An 11,159-nucleotide genomic window follows, 5' to 3' on the forward strand; every position below is an offset into this window, starting at 1 on the left:
CAGCCAGGAACGATGATTGAATGGGGCAATTACTGGTAAGTGTGTTACTGTGTTGAGTCTGTTGGTCTTATTAATAGATTATTTCAAGCTATCACGTGAATTATTTCTGTTTGTGTTGCTTTTTTTTGAGACAATCTCATATCCCAGCCTACCTTCAAACTCAGCATGTAACCAAGGCAGGCCCTGAACTCCTGATCTGTGCTTCTGCCTCCCAGATTCCTGGATTTACAGGTGTGTGCCACCACACCTTCTTCATGAAGTAAATCCTTAGGTTAAAAAAAATAAACAAAACAAAAAATGCCTAAATGCCTTGTCTTGATGCCTCACATTTTCATAACTTGTTTATCTTTATCTTATGCACACTGGTGTTTTTTTCTGCATGTATCCCTGCATAAGTGTGTCAGACCTTGCAGTTACAGACAATTGTGAGCTGCTGTGTGGATGTTGGGAATCAAACCTGGGTCCTCTGAAAGAGCAGTCAGTGTTCTTAACCACTGAGCCATCTCTCTAGCCTCTGCCTCATTTTTTTTCTTTTGACTACATCTTTGCTTGCTTATCAGTAAGGCATATGGTTAGTGTGGAGGTCAGGACAGCTTCTGGGAGTTGCCTCTCCTTCTGCCATCTCGATCCCAAGGATGAGATTCATGGAGGGTATCCATCAAGATTGACAGTAAGTGCCTTTAACCCTGAGCTGCTTGCTGGCCCTGTTCAGATCCACAAGACTACAGCCAACAATATAATGGACCCCCATTCTATTCTAATGCATAGTTTCCAGAATTACTAACACAAGCCACACACCACTCATAGACCCACCATTCAGGAGGCTAAAGTGTGACAATCACAAGACATAACAAGACGCTGCCTGTCTCAAGAAAAACAACCACCACACACTAACCCATAGGCAGCGTTGCTTAGCTCTGACTCATCCAGTCCAGACTCTTGTGCTGTTCAGTCCGTAACCACTTCAACATACAGCTCTTCAACAGAAGGGCTTGCAAGCAAAGTCCCAGTACTCTGTGAAACTATTCTATATACCCTTCTTGGGGGGCTGTCTCCCCATGAATCTGGATTTTATGTTAACAGAGCAGTTGGCATTGATGAAACAGTTGTCTTTCTTTTTTTGTCATTTGAGTATCAGAGTACCACTGCAAGCATAGATGGACATGCAGGAAGACTGACCCTTCTTCCTGAAAGCTAGTATCATAAGTCCTCTGCTGTGCCTTATGCCTGTGACACTAGCACGCGGGCGGCCAAAGCAGGAAGGTTTCTACAGGTTAGACGCCAGCCTGGGATACAGTGGAAGACATTGTCATAAAAGAAAAAAGAGCCGGGTGGTGGTGGCACACGCCTTTGATTGCAGCACTTGGGAGGTAGAGGCAGGTGGATTTCTGAGTTCGAGGCCAGCCTGGTCTACAGAGTGAGTTCCAGAACAGCCAGGGCTATACAGAGAAACCCTGTCTCAAAAAAAACGGTATAGTCTTGGCACACAAACAAGCATGTAGATCAGTGGCGTAGAACTGAAGGACTAAAAATTAACACTTGATTCATTTATGGGCAAGCATGCCACGGTAAATCTTCCTTCAGTGAGGAAAGAGAATTATTTCATCAAAAGATGCTGGGGAAACTCGGCATATGAAAAAATACAATGAGTTTACACTCCTGCCTCACATGAAAAAAAAAAAATCCTTAGGAACTCAAGCGGCAGGAGAGACAGCTCAGAGGAGAGGAGCATTTGCTGTTCTTGTAGAGGACCCAGGTTGGGCTCTTGGCACCCATGACAACTCACAGCCATCTGTAACTCCCGTTCCAGGGCATCTGATGCCCTCTACTCACCTCTGAGGGCACTGTGCACACACAGTGCACCTACATCTGTGCGAGTAAACACTCATCCATGCTTTTAGATGAAAGCTTAGGGAAAGTCTGTATGGGTCTGAACGGAGGCACAAGTTCTCAGGTTCTGCGTAAAAGCTCAATCAAGCCAGGTGTGGTAGCTCACACTGTGCTCCCAGCACTCAGGAGGTAGAGGCGGAAGGATCAGGAGATCAAGTCTATCCTTAGCTACATAGCAAATCTGAGTCTAGCCCAGGCTACTGAGACCCTGCCTCAAACAAGCAAAACCAGGTACATATTTGGTTATATACTATGATAAGCACCATGTTATTAAGGGGTTTTGTTCATGGTTTCGAGCTGTTTGTTTTATCCCAGTGCTTCTCACCCTTCCTGACACTGCAGCTCTTTAACCGAGTTCCTCATGTGGTGGTGACCCCCAACCATGACATGGTTTTCATTCCTACTTCATAACTAAGTTTGCTCCTGTTCCGAGTTGTAATGTAAACATTTGTGTTTTTTTCTGATGCTCTTAGGTGACCCCTGTGGACAGGTCATTTGACCCACCAGCACCACCAAAGGGTTGCCACCCGCAGGTTGAGGACACTGCTTTAGCCAGTAACTTTAGACATTCATAGACCTTGGATGGTACTAATGACGGTTTGTTTTTCCACAGAGACTCCACCGGATATGTTGAGGTTACTCGGTTAGTTTAAACTCTCTGTGTAGCGAGTTCAGCATTTGATTTATATTTTGCATGTAGGGTAACTGTTAAGATGGTGGTCTCCTCCGCAGCGCACGCTTGTCATTATTACCGGGCTACGGCAAGTACATTTTCTTTGCCTTTCGTAACCGAATTGGAAAACTTCAGAATGAAAGGAATCATCCAGAATGTCTTATCACAATCAGTGAAAAACTCTTTTCTTCCTCCTGAGCAGTTACAGTGCACAGGTCAACTGATTCCCTTAATTCGAGATAATTGATCATGTTTGTAATTTTGTGACGATATCTGTATAATTTATGGATAATCCATAGGTCGTTTCCAGCACAGGAAACTGGACGCTTTGGTGGGGTCATGGTTGGGTTGCTCTCTCCACGTGAACAAGAGTCGGGTGTATAAAGTGCTCTTCAGCAGGCTGGCTTCGTCACTAACAGGACAGGGCACTCCTCTGGTTCTGAGCCCCTTTAAGGTGTTCTAATTCAGTATGTAAGGTTTCCCACCATTAAGAGAAGGCACTGGTCAGACCAGTAGGAGAATCTTATTCCTTCCTGGGCATGGTGATATATACCTGTAGTGCTAGCATTTAGCAAGCTGAGGCAAGATCATGATTTCAAGGCCAGCCTGGGCTAATATAATAAGACTCCAAAAACAACAACAACAACAACAAAAAAGTAGCCTGCCCTTAAGCGTTGTTTCTTTTCTTTCTTTTTTTTTTTTTTTTTAAAGATTTTATTTATTTATTTTATGTATGTAAGTACACCATTGCTCTCTTTAGACACACACCAGAAGAGGGCATCAGATCCTATTACAGATGGTTGTGAGCCATCATGTGGTTGCTGGGAATTGAACTCAGGACCTCTGGAAGAGCAGTCAGTGCTCTTAACCGATGAGCCATCTCTCCAGCCCGCATTGTTTCTTACAGTACATCTTAGTGGCTTATTTTTCAGGTCCTGGTCATTTAAATGAATGAGGATGAATCTGTCTTCCCAGACTTTACCCCTGTTAAACCCTCTGTGTGTCTGAGACCAGGTCAGAGCCGAGCGAGGGTAGTATACCCAGCTTTGCTCCCCCGCTTGGAGGAGAGCGCTGCATCCTTTGAAGCCTTCATTTTTATCTGAGATGATAGAAAATTGAATTTGGGAAAAATACATTTTAAACATTGTCAAGATTTCAGATGATCTCACTGAATTTGAAAGCAGAGTGTCTGATGTCAGTAAAAGATGATGTTTAAGTTTAAAAAAAAAAAAAACTGTGCTTTTTTTTGAGGTGTTAAATCCTGAAAGGGAAGAGGGTTAGTTAGTTGATTGGTTTCATGGGGCTTTTTTTTTTTTTTTAAAAAAAAAAAAAAAGGATTTGGTTTTGTCAGTTTTAAATGTGTACCTATGCTGGGCAGTGGTGGCGCACGCCTTTAATCCCAGCACTTGGGAGGTAGAGGCAGGTGGATTTCTGAGTTCGAGGCCAGCCTGGTCTACAGAGTGAGTTCCAGGACAGCCAGGACTACACAGAGAAACCCTGTCTTGAAAAAAAAAAAAAAATGTGTGCCTGTGTCTGCGCGTGCACATGCATGCACCTGTGGGGGCCGGAGGGCATTAGATTCCTTGAAACCTAGGGTACAGATGTTCATGAGCCCCGGGACAGGGGTACAGAGAATCAAAGGTCAGATCCTCTAGAAGAGCAGCTCCTACCACTGAGCCACCTCTGCAGACCCCAGATACCCATTGTAAGCCATTTTGATCTCTACTCTCTGCTGTGTGCATCAGTAGCCCACATGTATGCATGCCCTGTGTATTAGGAGAAACATGGTTCCCCCCAAAAAGAGAAAAAGCTACAGGCAGCTTCATTTGTATTACTGAGAGTCCTGACTACAGCACAGAGCATGCTGCCAAGAAAGGACCTCCTTATAGGACCCCATGTGCTATCCAGAAGGCTACAGAGTCTCTTGCTGCTGGGAAAGAGTATCCCCTTATGTTTGTTTCAACGCACAGGAATGGTGTCCCCCATAGATATCATGCCCTTTGGCATCTTAGGTGTTATAAATCCAAGGTTCCTTTCTTTATTTAATGAAGCAATTCATGCATGCACTCTCCCTCTCTTTCACTGGCTGTCCTGGAACTCATTCTGTAGACCAAGCTGGCCTCACACTCACAGAGATCCTCCTGCCTCTGTGTCCTGAGTGCTGGGATCAGAGGCGTGCGCCTCCACTGCCTCTTCATTCTCTTAGAGTTTTATACACTGGACTTTGATCATATTCATTCTCCTCCCCAGCTTCTCCTGTCACCCCCTACCTCTCTGCTCACCCATCTTCCCGGCATCTCTCTTATCTCTTTCCTTATAAACCCATGGAGTCCACTTTGTGTTGGCCGACTACGCCTAGGTGCCCCTCCCCCAGTGTGGTCAATAACAGCAGGTGTCACACATTTAAAAAAATGACTCCTCCTCTCAGCAGTCATCAGTGCCAGTCTCTGCTCAGCTAGGAGTGGGACTCTCATCCTCCCCTCAGCCATGCTGGGGCTTTGTGTGCCTTGAGCTTTTGCAGGTCTTGTGTTGTCACAGTATCTGTGAATTCGTACGTGCATTTCCAATTTATGTCTAGGAGACAGTTTCCCGAGGTCATCCACCACCTCTGCCTCTCACAATCTATCTTTCTGTCCCCTCTTCCGCATAGGTCCTTGAGGTTTTTATGTTTCTAGAGACCCCATGGGACTGGCCACTCCCAAGCACCTTACTCTCTGCATGTTGACCAGTTGTGGGTCTCTGTGTTAATGGCCGTCTATGAGGGTTGAGTGATGTGCTCATATCCGGGTTTGGCATAAGTCCTCAGGAGTCATTTTATTGCTGTGTCCACTTAATAGAACAATAGTAAAGGCTGTCCTCATCAGGAGTGTCCAGTGTGGATTCCTCTCGTGGAACAGGTCTTAAATCCAACCAGGAAGTAGCCAGCTGTCCCATCACGCTGGTGCCACCGTTACGCCATCGGACATAGCTTGTGAGGAGAATCAGTGTAGATTACAAAGTTAGCCATGAGGTAGTTCCTTTTCACAGGTCTCCTCCCTTTCCTGTTTCTTTCACATGTTAGAAGTATCTATTTAAGAGTAATAATAAGCAGAAGTGTCTTTATGTTGCTGTTATTTATTTTTAGAAAGTCAAGATTAAATATTAGCTATTTCTCACAAAAATAATTAGCCTCCTAAGTACTGAGGGGAGAAAATCACCATGAGTTTGAGGTCATTGGGCTATATATGTTCTAAGCTAGCCTGGGGTACAGGATAAGGTCCTAACTTCTCCCCAAAACTAAATAACACAAAAGCTTAATTGCATTTAATAACTTGATATGTGTTAAACCAGTCTTCATTCCTAACAGCTGGCTCTGAGTGGAGAACGTAGTCTGATTCTTTGCTGGGTCTAGAAAGGGTCTCACTACATAGCACGGACTAGCCTGGACTCACAGGTGTGCATGAGCTCCCCCTGGTTGCCTCCTGACTCTCCTTAACCATCAGAATGCTTCTCTTCTCTCACAGGGCCCGGGCCATTCGCTTTAGACAAGACAGTAATGAGGCAGTTGGGGGATTCTTCTCTCAAATTGGGCAGCTATATATGGTGCACCATCTTTGGGGTATGTGTATTTCCCCTTCTTTTGTGATTTGCTGGGATTGAAGAATTCATAGTTAAGTTGTAGTACTGGGATGGATCTGGACTCCTTGGTAACCTTGAACCCTATAGGAAACGCAGACATCACAGGTACATGGTAAATGCTGGGCTACCTAGAAAAAGGCCGATAGCAAGAGGTCAGTGGAATCACAGCTTATAAACAGATACAGGTTGGGCTGAAGTCAGATGTGGTAGCACATGGCTATAGTTCCAGCACTCAGGAAGCTGAGGCAGGAGGATTGAGAGTTCACCATCAGCAAGGACTCTATGGCATGTTCCAAACTAGCCTTGAGCTAAAAAGCATGACAGGGTCAGAAAAATGGGCTGCTGGGGAATGTACGGAGCATTGGGAGGGGGAACTGGGAGGGTAGATATGATCCTATGTCATTGCAAGCATGTATGTAAATAAAAATTAAACACGGAAAAACAACCACCACCAGGGTCAGGAGGGATAACGCAGCGATTAAGAACTCACTATTCTTTCAGAGAACCCGAGTGCAGTAACTTCAGCTCTCGAGGGTCTGATGCCCTTCTGATGCCTCTGCAGGCACCTGCACTCACATGGTATACTCACATCACACAAGCATACAAGCATACAAGTAAATACATGAAAAAGAAGCAGGGGTATGGCTCAGTGACAGCACAGTTGCCTAGCACATAAAGGCCGTGGCTTTAACCTTCAGCAGAAAGCCGACAGACAGACACCCACAAACAGTGCAGACTGGTTACATAGTAGCACAGCCGCGGCAGGGAAGCTAAGCCTCAGCAGATACATGGAGGCAAGTGAGGCAAAAAGGGTCACTTCTGTATTCTTCATCCCTCCCAGAACCCCCTGCTGCAGCCGTGGCTTTTCTCAACTGAGCTTGCCTGGTATTTAAGAAACGAAACCCTGCGCTAGTGATAAATTATACCAGTAACCCTTCATCCTCACTGCCCCCACTCAGCCTTGTCCAAAAGACATTGACTGCTGAGCAGAGTCTTAGCCCACAAAGATCAGAATTTTCTTTTTTTTCTTTTTTTCTTTTTTTTTGGCTTTTCGAGACAGGGTTTCTCTGTGTAGCCCTTGGCTGTCCTGGAACTCACTCTGTAGACCAGGCTGGCCTCGAACTCAGAAATCTGCCTGCCTCTGCCTCCCAAGTGCTGGGATTAAAGGCGTGCGCCACCACTGCCCAGCCAAGATCAGGGTTTTCAAAGGTACAGAGTTTATAAACAAATGTCAAAAGACAAATGACAACCAAAACACTGTGTGTTCCAGAGCTGGTGAGATGAACTCACTGGTTGAGGGCTCTTGGGGAGGCCCCAGTACATTTACCAGAATCCACATGGTGACTCTCAATCATGGTAACACCAGCGCCAGAGAATCTGTGCCTGTCTTCTGGCCTCCATGGCATGCACAGACTGCACACACACACACACACACACACACACACACACACGCACACACGGGGGTGGGGGGCAGGCAAAACATCCTTACACATAGATTTAAATTTTAAAAACCCAAACAAAAGCACATGTTCCACCCAGATCATATTGCATATGACACTTGACATATGTGAGTCTAGGCCCTTGGTTGTTTATCCGGCTAGCAGAGGACCACGCTTTTAGAATATGGACATTGGGTCTGACTCAACCGTATTCCTGTGCTTCTGTTTAAGCTTATAAAGACCTTCAGACTAGGGAGGACATACGGAACGCAGCCTGGCACAAGCATGGCTGGGAGGAACTTGTGTACTATACGGGTAAGCTGCTAGTGACCCCTTACAGATTCCTGCTTTGAGTGTGCATTTGTGAACGTGCAGGTGTGATAATCCAGGCTGTGAAGGTAAGGCTAGCAAGACGTGAGATAGACCAGTGGCGGTTCTTCCTTAACTGCTGACTTGACTTTGTTTCAAATTAAAAGTCTTGATTCTTTGACCCAGCATGGTGGCTCATGACTGTAATTCCAGCACCTTGGGAAGCTGAGGTAGCAGAGTTACAAGCAGAGGTCCACCCTAGCCTACAGAGGTAGACCCTGTCTAAGAGAGAGGAAAAAAAAATAAACAAAACAAAACAGAAAAGGGGGCCAGAAAGATTGGCTGTTTTTCCAGAGGACCTGGGTCCAATTCCTAGCACCCTCATGGTGGCTCACAACAACCTGCAACTCTAGGTCAAGGGATCCAGTGCCTTTTTTTTTAGCCTCCATGGGCACAAGATGTATAAACATACAAACACAAAACACCCATATGCATATAATTAACAAATTATTTTTAAAGCAGAGGACAGATAAAATAAAATATTGATTTAATTACATATATTCTATAATATTCTATCGTCTAGTAGAGTTTTCGGACATGTGGATAGCTTATTTTTTTAATTTAATTATTCCTTGGCTTTCCTAGAACTCAACTTTTTTTTTCCTTTTTTTTCTTTTTTTTTCGTTTTTTGAGACAGGGTTTCTCTGTATAGCCCTGGCTGTCCTGGAACTCACTCTGTAGACCAGGCTGGCCTCGAACTCAGAAATCCGCCTGCCTCTGCCTCCCAAGTACTGGGATTAAAGGCATGCGCCACCACCACCCGGCAACCTAGAACTCAACTATGTAGACCAGACTGGCCTCGAACTCATAGAGATCCACCTGCCTCTGCTTCCCAAGTTCTGGGATCAAAGAAGTGTACCACTATACTGGGCTAGCTTAAATAATAATAATAAAATTTATTATTATTATTATTATTATTATTATTATTTCTCTGAAAGAATATTACATTGTTTTTCTAAAATTTTCTTCATTAAAACCATCAGTTTCCCAAATAATTTAACACATAATTAAAAAGAATATTTTTGTAAATATGTATGGTAGCACACACATTTTAAAGGCTAAGCCCAGGCTGGCCTCCCACACGCTGGAGTGACAGTCAGTTTCCAGAGTAGTGTGTTTTGGTCCACGGAAGTCATTTTTACAAATTTTTTAAATAAAAAAAAAGTGTTTTTCTTTTCCATTTATTTCCACGTCCATCTCACTTTTCTGTAGGATACGTTTAGATCCACTATTATTTGGGGTTTTGTTTGTCAGTTTTAGTTTAAAGAACCTTCTGAGAAAGAGCTTTTTTCATAACCAAGACTTTCCTAATGTCCCATAAAACGCGGCTGTCCAGCCGACTCTCAGTTTCTGTAATATCCTAGTTGGTGGAGTCGGGATTTCTGACTCCCCACTTCCTAACAGCGCGAGTTTCTGACCTGAGCAGGCGCAGTGTGGTCTTTACCCGGCGGGTTTGGAAAGGCGGGTCAGTGACCTCCGGCTTCTTTTCAGTCCCACTCATTCAGGAAATGGAGTCCAGGATCATGATCCCGCTCAAGACCTCCCCGCTCCAGTGATGCTTCCGTGTGCCTATGCGATTTCTGTGACGAATACGTGTCATGATTTCATCTCACCCAGTCACCGAGTGGAAAGCAAGCCGAGGTGTAAACTGCTGTACATAGCTTGTAAGCTCTCTTTTCTTTAAAATTTAATAATCATGCAACGGGAACCCAGGAGGCTTGAACTACCGGAAGCAGTCTCTGCTCACCAACCGCTCCTTAGCCTCCAGCCCTGGCTCATTTGAAGCCGGGTGTGGTAGTTTAGCACTCAGGGAGCTGAGGCAGGAGAATTCCAATAAGTCCTAGGTCAATCTTGGGTACATATAGTTTCAGACCACCTTGGACCTTGTGAGACCCTGTCTCAATAACCAAAATTAAAGTTTGAATTCTCTCTGAGTAAAAGCCCAGCTATGAAAAAGAATCAGCTATTTCTCGCTATTAAAATAAAAAGTCTGTTTTACAATTACAGATTTTTACAAATTTCCTTCCTTCAGGAAGAAATACAAATGAAGTCATGTTTCCTGAGCAGTTTCTCTGAATCTCAAACTAGGAACAAATTGAGTGTATCCAATGGCTGCGGCTGTGATTGCTATGACTTTGTGACTTCTGGTCAGTCAGTCAGCAGGCCGGTTGTGTACCCTGAACTGGAAGGGTGGTCACCGTGCACCTAGCCAGCCATGCAGGCTCCAGCAGGCACTGTGTCCCAGGGGGGTGGCATGAACCAGTGCGCCACACGTGATTTTGAAACAAACACCTCAACTAGCACTAATTTTATTTGCAATATTTTTCTATAAAATAAGTAGCTCTTGGAAAAGAGGTTTTATTTTCTAAGCCTCCGTCTGTGACCTCTGACCTCTGGTTCTATTTTGGTAAGCCCCCAGCAAACACTTCCAAGACCTTGTACCAAGGGCAGCACACACTGGGCCTCAGTTGGTGTAAAGCTTCATATTCTGTCTGTCTCTGTTTGGTTTTCTTTTTTAATATAGTGTGCCAATTTTGTGACTATAATCATGTGAAAACCCCATTGAACCGAAGAATTATGTCTGCCCCACAAATTGATTTGTGTAAAATAAAGTATAACTAGATCTCCTATCAGATGTCTAATTTTTACATGCGAATGGTTTTCTTCAAGAACATATTAAAGTAAATAAAGCCCTCTTAATTTTCACGTTTTGCACGATTGAGACCTTTTTGTTTGTTCGTCTACTTAGCCCGTTTGACTTTTTCGGACCCAGGGTCTAAGTATTTTGTGGAGGGCAACCTCTAAATCCTGCCTCCACCATGCATGGCCAGGATGGCACAACGCAGCACAGGAGCCCAGGAGGCCCGCTCTGTTGTTTATGTTGTATGGGGGTCGGGCACGTGGTGAACCACATGAGCCACACTGCGGAGTTCCTCCTCCCACCATGTGTGGCTCTGGGCTCGAACTGTCAGGTGTGTCGGCAAGTGCCTCTACCCACTGAGCCGGTTTGCTTGTTCTTGAACTTGGGCCTCAAAGGACTTGTACTGGAGCCATGAGCTCAGGAGGATGATGGGGCATAGCACAGAAACATGCGCTGTCTGCTTAGTTGGTTTGATTTTGTGTGGTTTTTTTTTTTTTTTCTATACCCCCATGCTGGCTGAGAACACTCA

General features: G+C 44.7%; 1 protein-coding gene across 2 annotated transcripts in view; it reads left to right on the forward strand.

The window, feature by feature from the left end:
• The window catches only part of Nipsnap2 (nipsnap homolog 2), a 33,192-nt gene extending 22,497 nt beyond the window's left edge, over positions 1-10,695 (forward strand). Inside the window, exons 7-10 of one of the 2 annotated variants that reach the window (XR_013107073.1) lie at positions 4-35; positions 2,591-2,651; positions 6,067-6,161; positions 7,852-7,935. Coding sequence is in view for 1 of the 2 variants with exons in the window: in XM_076923015.1 (XP_076779130.1) it covers positions 4-35; positions 6,067-6,161; positions 7,852-7,935; positions 9,481-9,545 (276 nt within the window). In the remaining variant the exon portion in view is untranslated. Of the gene's footprint in view, positions 1-3; positions 36-2,590; positions 2,652-6,066; positions 6,162-7,851; positions 7,936-9,480 lie in introns of those variants that run through there. The other variant, XM_076923015.1, reaches the window with a different exon arrangement.
• Positions 10,696-11,159: the final 464 nt, after the last annotated feature.

This window comes from Arvicanthis niloticus, chromosome 24 (genome assembly GCF_011762505.2).
Source record: "Arvicanthis niloticus isolate mArvNil1 chromosome 24, mArvNil1.pat.X, whole genome shotgun sequence".
Classification (NCBI taxonomy): Eukaryota; Metazoa; Chordata; class Mammalia; order Rodentia; family Muridae; genus Arvicanthis; species Arvicanthis niloticus.